The 16,301-nt window shown below is 41.5% G+C and overlaps 1 protein-coding gene across 1 annotated transcript in view; it reads right to left on the bottom strand.

Moving 5' to 3' along the window:
* LOC124172044 overlaps nucleotides 1–14,317 on the bottom strand; it is a 32,619-nt gene extending 18,302 nt beyond the window's left edge. Inside the window, exons 1-3 of the mRNA XM_046551451.1 lie at nucleotides 14,246–14,317; nucleotides 8,240–8,547; nucleotides 1,807–1,997 (exon numbers count right to left, since the gene is read on the bottom strand). Of these exons, the coding sequence (XP_046407407.1) occupies nucleotides 1,807–1,997; nucleotides 8,240–8,527 (479 nt within the window). The 5' untranslated portion in view covers nucleotides 8,528–8,547; nucleotides 14,246–14,317. The remainder of the gene's footprint in view (nucleotides 1–1,806; nucleotides 1,998–8,239; nucleotides 8,548–14,245) is intronic.
* Between the last annotated feature and the right edge of the window lie 1,984 nt (nucleotides 14,318–16,301).

Here is a 16,301-nt window from a genome sequence, read left to right as displayed (position 1 = left end):
CCTAGCAGTCAAATCGTTGGATAACCTATCCTCTGAACTCCAGTTTTTTTATATATGGTTACATTAAATGGTGATCGAGTGTGACACGAGGTCTACGTCACGTGGGCTGTGCGTACTGATCCGCAAAGTAAAGTAATGTACTCCACCTCACTTCACAATGGTAATTCCTTCACTGCAAAAAATCGAGGTATATAAATTTCCTATATATATCCTAATTTGAATGACGCCTCATTCACATTACGATTGTTCCAGCAATCGTTGGAACTGTCGTGCTTTCACACGACCATTTTTAAAACCTATGCTGCCCTCTAGTGCTGACAACTAAAGTGAACGGGAATTTGACGGTTAGCAAAGCTGTTGAGTTATGCAGGGACAAGATATTACTGTGTTCAACGTGTATTTACCGAATAATTTTTCTTCCGTCCATATTCTTCCTTCCGTGGACAAATCCATAAAAAAAGTAGAGCTTCACGAGCTTTTCGTCCTTCTCTTGTCGCTTCCGTTTCCGGTCTCTCAGCGCCTAACCATCGTTAAGTGGCAGTGTACGTGAACTATTGTCAGGACAGACATTCACACGGCTAGTTCGGCCAACTATCGTTAGGACGATCGCTCGTACATAGAGTTTGAGGGTTCTAGGTGAACCCTTCGCAGGATACAACCCACCGGGGCCGAGAACCAAGCCAGTGGCTTATACGCCCGATCACCCGGGGAGGGGCTGGAGAGGAAGGAAAAAGGAAAGAGGCGCCGCCGCGATAGGATCCCGACGACGCCTCTGGGAGAGGCAAGGTGCGTTAGGGACGGGACGGGTAAAACATTTGAACGCTATAGAAGAGAAGAAGGCCCACTAAATAGCGAAACCAAGCATAAGCAATTAATGTGCCAGCGATTTTAGTGCATTTTCCTATGAGGAAGAAAAATCCATCGATCTAATCGCTAGATGATCGCTCGTACAAGAAATATGAGGGTTCTAGGTGAACCCTCTCAAGGATACAACACACTGGGGCCGGGACCCAAGCCCGTGGCTTGATACGCCCGATCACCCGGGGAGGGGCTGGAGAGGAAGGAAAAAGGATAGAGGCGCCGCCGCGATGGGAACCCACCGACGCCTCTGGGAAAGGATAGGAGCGGAAGGGAGGGGACGGGTAAAAACACCTTAACGCTACAGAAGCGAAGAGGGCCCACTAAATAGCGAAACTAAGCATACGCAATTAATTTTCTACCAATTCTAGTAGATTTTCCTATGAGGAAGAAAAATCCATCGATCGAATCGGTAGATGTCCCTCGCCAATTGGATCCACCCTTGCTGTCGTCACATCCGTAAGTTGACGATCGAAAAGTGCACGAAGGGTGAATAACTGCGAATTGGAAAACGGCCGATGTTTAAAGTACTCGTTTTTTAAAATCGTGCAAGGCAAAAGTTTATAGCTTATTACTTACTGCCCAATAATAACTTATTACTTAATTGAAGAAAAATGTGTATCTCTTATATTTATTTGGTTGTTTGTTCTTTTCTTCATGTTACTTAATGCTATTCCTACAACTTCTTCCTCGTTGTATCTGTGATTTGTCACTGGAAAATTGCGTATCATATGTTTTTCTTTGTATAATGTTGTTGTTGTAGTGTAGTGATGTTATGATTACTTTGTTAAATGAACTCTTTTGTTATATTTTCCTGTTAGTTTATCTATCACGATGAGTAAGTGGAGTTCATTTCATGATATTATGTTTGATTAGTTCTATGTTTTAATCTACTCTATGAATTTGTATTAGTACAATCGTACAATCGTAATGTGAACGGAGCATTACCTTTCGGCGACTATGAGGAGCTTGGCCCTCTTCCGCCTCATATCCCGCGATTTGATGAATCGCCACCCGAACTTCCTCTCGTAGTAGAAGTTGGTCAGGTCGTACATCTTGATGGCGTCGTCGAAGAGTCTCGAACGGAAGTATTCGTCTCCCAGAAGCTCGGCCGCCCGCAACAAGTTGTAGTTGGACCACTGAGAGCGAAGGATGGAAAAAGAAATGCAATAATGCGCCTTGTCAAGGAAGCCATTCAGATCCTTATCAACCGCAAGCACATCAACAGAGACACTGGGTTCCAAATCAGCGATGCTTGGAGACAAATATTGAAGTCCCATACATACAAGAAAAATGGCGGGAAAAGCACAACAATTTTCGAAGAACGGCATTCTGAAGATCCCCTGAGGATGATCAGCAAGTCGCTGCTCGAAACGTCGGGAGACATGGATAAAATTAACCCGTAGAAGACCCAAGAAACTTTTCTGCAACTGATACGACGGGAAACCCCAAGATCATACAAGAAATGCAGTAATTAATACTAGGCAGCCGTACTGCCGTACTGCTTCCTAGAAGGACCAGTCGGGCAGACCGGGTAAAACCGTACGGGGAGCAATACCGTTGGCCATAATTTTAGATCCGATAGAGTATGGCAGTGGCGTAACTAGAAATATGCTTTTGGGGACATAAGGGACCTAGTGGGCGACTCCCTTCCCCCAAAGCAATAGGGGTCCGAGAAAATTTTTGAAAAATGGCATTCCTGGATATGCATTCTACATCATTTTGGTACTTAAAGTTTAACTTTAAGTAGATGCAGTTGTTAGATATCAAAACAAGGCAAAAATTTTATAATAATTTTTTGAAGTGAAAACTTCTTTAGTGGCGTTAAGCACTTTTTCGGGATGGGGAAAAGCATAGAACTCGCGTGAGCGTCACCGACCCGACACCGCGATCGCTACAGCGAGATATACATTTCCGTCTTAAAATACGTCCCTTAGTATCACATCCTCGGTAGTATAGTGATCAGTATCACCGCCTGTCACGTGGAAGACCAGGGTTCGATCCCCTCTGGGGAGGATTTTTTTCTCAATCTCATACAATTAAAAAAAAATTACAATGGATATTTCAACTACGCAGGCTGACTAGGTATAGTAAATAGACTTTGTTAATATATAGACTTAAGTCTTTTTGTTTTAAAAATATTAAAATTGAAAATAAAAATCTATAGTGTATATTGTATAAGTTCATTAAATATAAAGAGCTCATGCATGAACGTGCAGAAGAGTGTACGCGCTATAAAAATACAGGTCAGTACAATTTAAGGCAGTTTTTTTTATGTGCATAGTGAACAATTATAGGTTAGAAGCATATTAAATAAAAGAAATAAAAGCATATTATATTTTAATATGTGAATGATGTTACTTACTATTCATACACATCGTATTTTTAATTTAACAATAAACAGTTTGCTGAAAAAATAATTTAAATTTTTGTTGAAAAATGAGTATTACTGGAAAAATTAGTTCTTTAATAATATTAAATCTATATAAAAAATAAACGGATAATAATTATTTCAGTTTCCACTTCTGTCGGCCAGTCCCACGACTGCCCCGTTTTTTTCTCTGTGGCTTTTGGGGAATCTATGCCACTCATCCGCCCCTTAGTTACGTCACTGGAGCATGGGCTAAAGCGCTGGGAAGTGCTGAGGCGATTATTATTATAGTATTCTACCGATTAAGGTAGGTTTCCATGGAGTATTCGAGAAGCCATCTGGGAGCCTCCCTTTCCTTCCAGCACTGCCTTCTTTAATTCACTGTAAGGCCTACTCTCTTTCAATCTATCCAAAAATCCTATTCTTTTCCTTCCCCTCCCTCGTTTCCCTAACATTCTACCCTCCAACACCATTTTCAACCTCCCCTCACCGCTAAGTACTCGCTCCATCCAAACCTTCTGTCTCTTGCGTATCTCATCTAAAAGCTGCCCCTCCTCGCCAACCATATCCAGCACTTCGTCGTTCCTTTTCCTCTCCGTCCATTTCACCCTCTCCATTCTTCTCCATACCCACATCTCGAATGCCTCCAATCTTCTCTCGTCTTCTTTCCTCAGTGTCCACGTTTCCGCACCGTAGAGAGCTACACTCCAAATCAAACTCTTCACCAGCCTTTTCTTTAAACTCTTACACAACTATCCTCTCAAAAGCTCCTTCCTGTTCATAGCGGAAGGAAAAGAAAAACCGATAAAGATAATTATCCAGGATTATAATCCAGGAGCATCTGACTCTAAACACGTGCATGCAGTGGCGCCAACTCCATGGGGCCTAAGGGGGACGGAGCGCCCCTCAAAAATTCGTTAATGGTGTGAGGAAAAAATGTGTCAAGCCTTTCGATTTTCCCCGGAGTGTCCAGATATCTAGATTCGAGTTATTAGGGATCTAATGCTGATCATATGACTCTTCTAAAATGCAAAAAAAAAGACTAAAACTCACTGCTTATAAAGTGTCCCGGGTAGTAATACCGCACAGAGCGGTATTGCCCCTAACTGATGATCTATCTATGGGTATATGTGCATACTTAAGTTTTCTTGATATGATTGTTTGAGTTAACTTCAAGATTTCATTTCCATGCCCTGATGTGTAAGTTGTGCTGAATTCCATTCGGAAATATCTGATATATTTTGTGATCTCTTTTGTATGTAATATTCATCTTATGTTCTCAATGGACAATTTGTCCAAGAACAATAAATATTATTATTATTATTTGAGTTTATGCACTTTCTCAGCTGATTAAAACCAGCTGGATATATTCACCTATCCCAAGGTAAATTTAGGATTAGGCTCGGATGCTAAGGAAGAGAATTCACCCTATCCTAAACTGTCCGATCATGCCCGAACCAGGAATCTTCTCACGATCTGGCAGGTCTGTAGTAAAACAGCTTTTTGCCCGAGGTTAATCAGTTGTTTTTAATTCCCAGGTCTTCGACTTCTTTTTTGAATCTTTTAGACAAGACTCCCTCCGCAGAGAATATCAGTGGGTGTACGCTGACGTCTTTCAACTTCCAAATATTTTTTATTTCACCGGCCAAATTCTGATATTTTTGTATTTTCTCTCTTTCCGTAGACTCAACATTGTGATTTAGTGGCACTGCTACATCGACTATGTTCTCTCTTATTATTATTATTATCTACATCTACATAATACCCTGAGAGCCACCTCTAGGGTGTTTGGCAGGGGGTGATCAATCACCACCATGCAACATGCAATTGGACTCCCACATGTACACCACCCGGTCGAAAAAACGTCACGCATGCTAACAAATTGTACTATCACTTGCTCTTATAAATAAAAATAAAATTGAGAAACTTGTCATATAGTATACAAGAGTTAGCAGGCTACTCTACAAGTCGTCTAATCTATTTATGAGTTCTAACGCTCTAGTTATAATCTCTTGTTCTGTGGCTTAACTATGGGGGGATGAGGGGATAGATCCCCCCCCCCCCCAAAGACTCAGAGAAATAAAGAAAATATTTCAAACTATAGTCTAGTTAAGACACGTAATAACTGCATCTTATTTGAGCTAAATTTTAAGTGCCAAAATGATGTTAAATGTATTTCCAGGCAAGTAATTTTTCAAAAACTTTCCCGGACCCCCTGTTGCCTCACCCCTAGACCCTGCCATCCCCCCCAAAGCATATTCCTAGTTACGCCACTGATTTTATTGATCGATAATCGATCGTGATGATGAACGATATTGCAAAGAATGTGAGGGAAAAAATAAAGATGGAATGTATTATTTAAATTTATATTCCATCATCCAAATAAGTAAAACATAGCACAATAGCTTACATTAAAATTAAAATAATACCAAACCCCTTATCTTATTTCTTGATTGAAGCGTTCGCGGCTCATGGCGATGAAAAGAGAGTACATGCCGCGTGTCATAGTGGAGATTGCACCGACGTTTCGCGACCAACTGCTGGTCACTCTCTCAAGGGAATGGCGTTGGGATTTGCTTTTTTTTTCAAGATCGTCTCTGGTTTTCAAGATCGGCAACATCCTCCGGAAATTTGACACTAAAGCCATTTTTAAACCACACGCCCAAGTACGACACCTTCTGGGAAATGCCAAGGATAGGACGCCACTTCAAATTGAAGGAGTGTACGAAATTCCTTGCGGAACTTACGTGGAGAAATACATCGGGGAAACGGACGAACGGTCAAAACTCGAATAGAGGAGCACAAGCGGGCCGTTCGACTGGGTCTCTCTTCAAAGTCAGCCGTAGCGGAACACGAAGCCACCGGACATGCGATCGACTTCGAAGAATCAACAGTCTTCGAGACAATGAAACATTTTAAAGCCCGACTCATCCGCGAGGTCATAGAAATAAAGAAGAACAAGAACAACTATAATAGAGATACCAGATTCAGAATCAGCAGTACTTGGAACCCAGTCATCCGCAACATTTCGTCATCTCCCCCCTCCACTCCTCACACCCTCCGCCCACCCCTCCCACCTGAAATTTATAAAAAAAGGCAGCAAAAAACCAATCCCAACATTATTCCCTTGAAAAAGTGACCAGCAGTCGGGCGCAAAACGTCGGGGCAATCTCCAGTGCAACACGCGGCATACACCCGTATGTGACTTATTTTTAATTACGTGTTGCTTGATGGAATTACTAAGTATTAACGGCAGGTAGGGGCAATTTCTGAGGCCATTTCTCTTTATAGGTGAGAAGGGATTTCGCCAGGTAATTTATTTGGACTGAGCGGTTTCAATATATTTTCTATTACGTGCGCACTAACGTCAATAGACGGCATCTTTCGTACGCAGAGATTGTCGACTGTTTCGGATGAGTTCTTAGAAGGCCACCGGAAATACGATCGATCTCAGGCCTGAGGGTGACGCAGTGCGTTGAAACTATGGTAATTATCTAGTAAATATTTTATGTGGAAAAACATAGTTTAATTTTCATTCGACGGGAAAAGAAAGGCCAAGAATGCACTGGAATGAAGTTAAGAAGGATGTGAGAAAGATGGGAGCCCAGCTGGGTGTGGCGGGCGACCGGAAAATGTGGAGGCACCAAGTTGGTGAGGCTAAAGACCTTCTAGGTTTCGAATGGCCATAGGAGTAAGATAATGAGTATTTAAAAATACATTTTTTTGAAATGCAGCCCAGTCCTGCTTGGGGCGGGGGTTCGCAGGACGCTAGTCGTAAAGAAAAGGAGATGCATGTGCTCCCTTCCATTCAGCATTCATTTAAACACATTTATTGTGGTGGGGAAAACGAAGTTACAGCCGTTCGGCCTCGTAATAGGATAGTTTCCTTCATCTAAGAAAACGAAAGGCATTGATTGCGAATCGTTAGCCACCATTAGTGTACTCATAATATACAAATTATTTCTTTTTAGAAATCACACTTTAAACAAACGTCAATGGTCAATTTTAACCGCATTTGAAAAAGGTCAGATTGGCGTTCATGCGATGCCACTCCAAGTGACGTCACAGGGACCCAGTTTCTATACGAGCAGATAAAGGTTTTACATCGTCTAAGATCACCAATGCATACATGAGGCACAGAGCTCAGGGAAACATCTGTTTATGATCACTTTTTTTAAATTGCCTATTGTCGGAAAGTTTCCATCCTTTGATAGGGTATTAATAATCCTTTTTTAAGCCATGCGCTAACTGTTAGCTGAGTACTCAGCTACCTGCTAGCTGCCTGCATCATGGCGGCGCTCATTGCCTCGCACTAAGGTGGCCTCACACGGCGACAGCTGGAACCAGAATGACGTCACACTGGCTTTTCCCAGCATTCATACTTAGCCGTCGCGTTTTCGCGCGCTTGAAAATTTTCACTTATCATTGAGTCGCGAAAAATAGATATTATCATTTAAAAATCTAAAAGCGTGAAATACATACTCCAAGAGTAATAATCTTTCGATTCAGGCAATAAAAAACAAGAAAACACCCTACTTATGCCATCCGTGGGACCTAGAAATTAATAAAGATACGAATGTCATGTTTTAGCGCGACAGACTCCGTATACCGGCGCAAAACATATTAAAGTCGACCTTGAATTAAGTATACGGAGCATGATGTCATGAAAGTAAAGTAAAGGGTCTACGGTGGGGCTCTCGGTTACGCTGTTACGTTTATTAGAAACTACTCTATAAATATCGTGAAGAACGTATAGGATTTTCTTGTTGTCAGTCTGAAATTATGGATTTCTCAATCTATCTTATCCAAGCATTTTCCTTACGAGTCTCTTGCAGCTCTTAGAAATGTTATAGTAAAATCTGTGTTTTACTTTCAGTCCGATCATAGTAGGTTTTGGCGAAACATGGATTAGCTTGGAATATTTGTAGCCGATTAATCGGTTCGCAGACCACCAGTGCGGGCGAGTCCAAAATAACCTAATTTTTTCCTTATTTATTTTCGTTTACTCACCGATTCCATGGTGACGGGGACCTCCCCAGGCATGAGCAGCCAATCAGAAGCGTCGCCCGCGTAGCGGAGGCATGTGACCCTGTTTTTGACGTCATTTCCGCCGGCGTTGAGTTTGCTGAACATCTCGCGGAGGGCGTTGAGGTTCCAGTCGTGTAGGGCGGGTGGCGCTCTGATGGAACCGTCCGTGATCACGCCCCCGAACACCCTCTTTCGGGCGGCGTTGAAGTCACTCGTTGCCGTGGCAACGGTGGTCATGTTGTTTGCGCGGGAGACCCCGTTTGCCGACATCAAAAGGTATTATAAAGATCCTTTAAGAAGTAGAAATGGGTCTTTACGGACAATCAAGGGCGCGCGTTGGTACGTCCGCAATAAATATATGCATGAAAACCTTAACATTGAAACAATACCACAATTCCTGCACGTCATCGCTAAAGCCTTTGAAGACTCCCTACGAAAAACACAAAATACACTATTAACACCAGTCTGGAATTACCAAGAAAACCCGCATTTTAAATATCGTAGATAAATAAGAGCAATTAATCACCCTACCCAGTAAAACAAATAGCTATGTAACTCATGAACCCTTTATAACCCAATGCTGCTTCTAAGCAATACCAAAAATATTTAAACTTTCAGCTCCATTTAGGAGATATCTAAACTAAATATTATTTTGTAGCGTAAATTTTATTTATGAAGCATTTAGCTGGCATTGTAATTATCATTGAGTGTAAAATTTTCGAGTTTTCAAAATGAAAAATCTTGAAATTTGATTTTTAACCAGAAACAGCTCTGGGTTGGAAAGGGTTAGCGCCAAATTGCGCAATATACCGAAAGCCTATTACCAGCAACAGCTGGTTATCAGGTACAAAACTGCTTATCAAAGTTACCACACTTGAGTTGCGTTACAAAGGCGTGGCGTCATCGGGGTGAAGTAAATAATAAGCAGATTAGGGAAGATTGGCAGTGGCGGATACAGAAAAAACTCAAGGGAGGCACTAAGTACATCTTCAGTTGTCTTTACTTTTATCGTAACAAAAATTCTCAATTCAGAGACAGAGTATAAAAAAATTATTTAAAGTGATTATAAACATGTAAAAACAATACCATCTTATGATATCAAAAAGTTATAATAAGGTAGTTTCCTTCATCTAAGAAAACGAAAGGCATTGATTGCGATTCATTATCCACCATTAGTGTATTCATTATAAATAAATATTTTGGTTTTAGAAATCCCAGTTTAGACGAATGTTAATGGTCAATTTTAACCTCATTTGAAAAAGGCCAGATTGGCGCCCATGCGATTCCACTCCCCTGACGTCACAGGGACCTGGATGCTATACGAGTAGATAGGAGTTTTACATCGTCTGAGATTACAAATTCATGCATGAGACACAGAGCTCAGGGAAACATCTCATAATAATCACAGAGTAAAAATACCTAAGTTGGGAAAGTTTCCTTCGTTTGATAGGGGAATAATAATCCTTATTTAAGCCAAGCGCTACCTGCTAGCAGGGTACTCAGCTACCTGCTAGCAGCCGGCGTCGTATCAGCGCTCAAGCCTCGCCCCAAGGTCACCTCGCAAGCCGACAGCTGGAACCAGAAATACGTCACACGGACTTTTCCCATCATTCCTACTTAGCTGTCGCGTTTTCACGCGCTTGAAAATTTTCACTTTTCATTTAATCGCGAAAAAAAGATATCGTCATTTTAAAATATAAAAGCGTGAAATGCGCACTCCTGGAGTAATAATCTTCCAATTTAGGCAAAAAAAGTTATAGGAAACCACCCTATTGTGGTTTTGTAATGTTAGGCAATACTTACGGGTGGATCTGCAAGGGGGGCGCGCCCCCTTCAGTATCCGCCCCTGAAAATTGGGCAGATTATGCGGGACATAAAACATTTGTACGGCTGACTTTTCCCACACATAGTCATTGGGCTCTGAACTGTAAAAAATCGAATCTGATATTTAACCAAAGACAAAAAAATCCGCCCCAAGCCGTCTTGATAACAACCTCTAGAATTACGCTCTATTTCCACTAATACGGAAGAAAAAATAAATAAAATTTGAAATTTTTTCTCAACTCATGATTCGGATGAGGTATGGGACTGGGCTCAAGGGCGCCGACTGCATGGGGCCTGAGGGGTCTTGAGCCGCCTCAAAAATTCGTTATGGGTGTGAGGAAAAAATGTGTCAGGCTTGTCGATTTTATCCGGAGTGTCCAGATATCGTGATTCGAGATGAAAGGGTTCTTATTTTGATCATATAACTCTTCTAAAATGCTTCAAAAACTTAAAACTCACTACTTATAAAATTTCCCAGGGCAAGATCCCCGGTTTGGGCCCCCCAATATTTTTTGTAAGTCCGCATCCCTGATTGGGTTGATACATTATTTGTTTCCCCGGCGACAATCCGTCAAACAGTCGTTATCAATCTGATACTCTGTCATACTTTCAGCATGTAAAAATGTCAAAGTTAACTCCTACAGTTCCTGAATTGATGACGTCACCCTAGCTTCGGTGTAATTAATCAACCATGAATAATGCGTAGCAAGGTTTTCGGGTTTCCGCGTCGTTTAATCTTCATGACGGCAGTTTGACCGGCGTTGCAGCTGGCGTCTTCAGGTTCGAAGTGTTTGATGCAGGTTATTGCCCGTCCTAAATAGGCCTTGGTTTGGGCTAGGTGCGTTCTGATTGGTCCGTTTGGGTAAGAGTCTCTTCCAGGTGTTTGAGAGCGAATAGCAGTCCTCCCTGTTGAATGTGGATGTTTTCGCTATTTCGATAGCCTCTCGTATGAGTCGGGGAAAGTAATGCTTTTCTCTAGCGATGATTTTTGCATTTTCAAAGTCCACATTGTGTGTTGGTCCTTCCCATACGTGCTCGGCGATTCAACAGGGAGGACAACTATTCGCTCTCAAACACCTGGAAGAGACTCTTAACCAAACGGACCAATCAGAATGCACCCAGCCCAAACCAAGGCCTATTTAGGACGGGCGGAAACCTTCATCAAACACTTCGAAACTGAAGACGCCAGCTGCAACGCCGGCGAAACTGTCGTCATGAAGATGAAATGACGCGGAGGTCAACCCAAAAAGCTTGCTACGCATGCTGCACCACCCCGCGAAAGTCTCCATCAACAACCATGAATAATATTTCAGAGAAATGAAAGGAGGCGCAAACTGGAGTGTAAGTGAAAGCGAACCAACTGAAAAGACTGACGATGAGCGGAAAACGAGAACATTGCTAAGTTGGTGACGTCAATACGCGAGGAAGAAGCTTACACTTAACCCTTAACCGGTAACAAGCGGTCTGAGAGACCGCTGCGTTTCTAAAATTATTAATATTTTCAAAATATCAGTCATAATGATAATGACATAATATATATAATAAGGACATGGCACTCTTAAAATTAAACGTTCTTATTATTTATTTCTAAAAACATGAAACTGAATTTGAGTAGCGGTCTGTAAGACATCGCGTCACTAAATTGGAAATCCAGTAAACGTAATGCTAGTGGAAATGAATCAAAAAGGTATTTAAAACAATTCCTAGTGATTTTTCAAGAATAATAATTATATAATAAATTGATAAGGAAGCTTTTTAGTTGCATAACGTGGATAATTAAGTAGTTCATTAAAAAAGTAGCAGTAAAAATAATAACTCAAGTGTTTTTTATATCAGTTTTTAGATCCTGTTTCAAATAACAATTTTAACTGGAAAAGTTTGGAATGCATAATAGTAAATAAAAGTTTAAGAATAGTTCAGAGGCCAAAGAAACATTCAACTAAAAAATAAAAATGAATTTGCAACATTTTACGAATTTTTGTTTTCTTGCGGTCTCCCAGACCTCACGTCACTGGTAGTAAGTATAACAAGAATTGCACGTCATTGGTCAACGGTTAAAGGAAAAGACGCGTTCACGAGAGCTTAAGCTACAACGAACCACCCTGTATCCATACAAAAGACGGAGAAGTAGTATAGAAGCGGGAAAGAAGGCCAGAATGATCTCTTGACGTCATCAACTCATCCAATAGGCTACTATATCGCCGCAAGGAAACAGGGAGCCACTCGGAAAGAGTGACGTCGTGATATTTTCATCAAAAGGGATACCTCCGTCCACTTAACGCCGAGAATAGCACGAGAAGATAGTTTTTAATGAAAAAAATACGGGTCGTTTCACTTTTCAATCTCTGATTGAATTTAAATTTATGTAAAATGGAGGAAGAGACCTTTCGCAAATAAAAACGTATCTGGTGGGCGCTCTCATTGGGGTTCACATATTTATTTCACTTCAGCACTGCAAGAAAGAAGTAACTTTACATCTATATAATACCCTGTGAGCAGTGGCATGTCCCCCCCCCCCAAATATAAAAAAACATTTTCCTTCGTAAAAACTAAAAATACAAAATATTGAAAAATCATGCCTTAACAAAAGATTTCTTTGACAAATGAAGTTTTTTCGGTTCATAAAAGTGTTTAAATTAGTTTAAAATCCTCTACTTTGTACCCTGTTTTCCAAATATGTCCACCCATGATTCTAAATCCCCCCCGGACGTAATGCCTGGCTACCCCACTGCATGCGAGCCACCTCTGGGGTGTTTGGCGGGGAGTGACCAATCACCAACATTCAAGTGAACCGCGACATGCACACCACACGGTCATAGAAATATTACGCATTCTAGTACAATACGCCTGCTTATTCATTAGACAAAACTTGCCAAAGGTTAATTATTCCTATAGGATATGCATGCGAGGTTAGAACATATGGAAAAAATTCCATGCAATGAGTCATCCTAGCGAGTGACGCCTGTATTCCTATAAATTGAGACAACGTTGCTATCCTTATTAGTACGAGGGAAGAATGAAATTTTAAATCTCTCTGTTTTGCTGACTATTTCTTTTCCTTTCTTCTCATGATCACGTCTACCATAGTACGACTGTAAACGAAGGATATTATATACTCATCTACCTGCTCTGCTACCTGATAACAGCCTGCGTCGTATCAGCGCTCAAAGCCTCGCCCCGAGGTCACCTCACACGGCGGCAGCAGGAACCAGAACGACGTGACACGGAGTTTTCCCAGCATTCATACTTAGCCGTCGCGTTTTCGCGCGCTTGAAAATTTTCACTTTCCATTTTATCGCGAAAAATAGGTATCGTCATTTAAAAATGTAAAAGCGTAAAATCCGTACTCCAGGAGTAATAATCTTTCGATTTACGCAGTAAAAAAATAATGGGAAAAGACCCTATTAATTTTTTAGTACGAAAATTATGTGAAATGTATTTCCAGGCACGTTATTTTTCAAACTTTTCTCCGAAGGGGGCGGGGGATTACCACCGCAGGCTATCCCATCCCGCCCAAAGCATAGCCCTATAGTTACGCCACTAAATCGCAGTCAATGCATTGGTAGCTAATCTCAGACGATGTAAAACTCCTATGTATTCGTTCAGCATCTAGGTCCCTGTAACGACACGTGGAGTGGCATCGCATGGCGGCCAATCTGGCCTTTTTCAAATGGGGTTAAAATTGATCATTGTCATTCCTCTGAACTGGGATTTCTAAAAGCAATTAATTTGTATATTATGAATACTCTAATGGTGGGTAAGGAATCGCAATCAATGTCTTTCGTTTTCTTTGATGAAGGAAACTACCTACCCTATTGGTGGGATGCAGCGTGCTAATGGACACTGACACCCCATCCAACTCGATGAGAAATAATTTTAAATTCGGTGAAAATAATTTGAAATTGTATCGAAATAAAAATAAGAAAAGTTATTTTTCTACTTTTTTTGCAAAAAAAACAAGCTATTCCTTCTTACATAACCATTTATATCTTGCCTACAGAATGGGACTAAATGATACTAAACTTATGAAGAGCCGCATTGTATGCACTATTTTAAAATAATTTTAAAATCCTGAAAAAGCCATGAATTTGGCCATTTATGTAATTTAGAATTTAATATAATTTTAAATAGTGGAATGGAAATAAGTATATTTGTTTCACTTACTTTTATGTAGATCCTTTTGAGGTGCACTTCTTGATGTACTCTTGAGATGATCACAACAAGAGAGTATTCCTACTTACTGCGATAAGGATGAACTGTGAATAACTTTACCGCGGAGCCACACTCATCCTACCGCGGCGAGCACGGCGCCTCCTCGCGTGAGTGGCGGTTAACGGAGTCGAGACAACAAACGGTGGGCCGTGATTGGTTGAGCGGATGCAGGGGGAATTCATAGAAAATGTGCCTGACGTCACATCCGGCCGTTAGTAATAACATTTTCAGCTCCTGGGAGATAACGTCGACATTGTTATTATCGCTCCGGCAATTTCGCCGGCATCGGCAGAAAAACAAGTGACTGTGGAGGTGATTAAAATATGTGATAAAGAGCGAAGCCATAACAATGATCTATTCTTAGTCGCGCAATAATCGGGAAGGAATGTTGAATCATGGTATTTTTCCGTACGTGGAATGCGGGGAGCAAGAGTTGCTAGGGGAAACGCAAGCGTAAACAGTGGTGTTTCACGCCACAGGAGACTTGAAAGGGTGTTGAGAAGTACCATATATTCGAGTGAAAAAATTTCATTCTCATTTTTATGTCGAAATTTTTTTGCTACTTGGGATACTTTCCAGGTACATTTGAGTGGGCAGTGGTTCTTATAGTCAAACTGCACATCACATAAACATCTCCTTACCTAGTTTTTGCTGCATGGAATAGGGTGGTTTCCTATTATTTTTAATTGCCTGAATCGAAGGGTTATTACTCGTGGAGTACGTATTTCACGCATTTAAATTTTTTAATGACGATATCTATTTTTCGCGCTTAAATGAAAAGTGAACAATTTCAAGCGCGCGATATCGCGACGGGTAAGTATGAATGCCGGGAAAAGCCTGTGTGACGTATTTCTGGTTCTATCTGCCGTCGTTCTGGTTCCCGCTGCCGCAAGTGAGGTGACTCTGGGGCAAGGATTTGAGCGCTGATACGACCAGGGATACCGACCTACAAAAAATATTGGGGGGACCAAACTGGGAATCTTGCCACGGGAAGTAGTGAGTTTTAGGTTTTTTAAACATTTTATAAGAGTCATATGATCAACATTAGAACCCTGATAACTCGAATCTCGATATCTGGACACTCGGGGAAAATCGACAAGCCTGAAACATTTTTTCCTCTAACTCATAACGAATTTTTGAAGGGGCTCGGGACCCCTCAGGCCCCATGGAGTCGGCGCCACTGGATACGACGCAGGATGCTAGCAGGTAGCAGGATACCCTGCTAGCAAACTACGAAAACGAAGAAAACTTTCCGACTATAGGCAGTTTTAATAGGTGATTATTAAGACATGTTTCCCTACACTATATATAATATTACACTAATGGTGGGTAATGAATCGCAATCAATACCTTTCCTTTTCTTTGATGAAGGAAACTACCCTATTGAAGGAGTATACGAAATCCCCTGCGGAAAGTGCCGGAAGAAATAGATCGGGGAAACGGGACGAACGGTCGAAACTCGATTAGAAGAGCACAGGCGGGCCATTCGACTGGGTCACTCTTCAAAGTCAGCCGTAGCGGAACACGAAGCCACCGGACATGCGATCGACTTCGAAAAATCAAGAGTCATCGCGAGGGTGAAACATTTTAAAACCCGACTCATCCGTGAAACACTTCAAATTAAGAAGGGATACCGGATTAAGAACTAGCAGTACTTACTTGGAACCCAGTCATCCGCAATATTTCGTCATCTTCCCCCCAACAGTCCTCACACCCTCCGCCCACCCCTCCCACCTGAAATATAAAAAAGGCAGCAAAAACCAAATCACAGCATCATTCCCTTGAAAAAGTGACCAGCAGTCGGTCGCGAAACGTCGAGGCAATCTCCATTACGACACGCGGCATACTCCCTCATGTCAATCTCATTTTTTAATCACCACGAGACGCGAAAGCTTCAACCAAGTAATTCGGGGCCGTCTCTTCTTCCCTTTCACCTGTCCTTCGACGATTGTCTTCATCGGGCCATGTCTCGTAATGTGGCCAACTATGTTGTCCCTTCTTTTGTTTA

Source organism: Ischnura elegans (genome assembly GCF_921293095.1).
Source record: "Ischnura elegans chromosome 13 unlocalized genomic scaffold, ioIscEleg1.1 SUPER_13_unloc_1, whole genome shotgun sequence".
In the NCBI taxonomy this organism is placed as follows: domain Eukaryota; kingdom Metazoa; phylum Arthropoda; class Insecta; order Odonata; family Coenagrionidae; genus Ischnura; species Ischnura elegans.
This window is presented reverse-complemented; position numbering and strand designations above follow the sequence as displayed.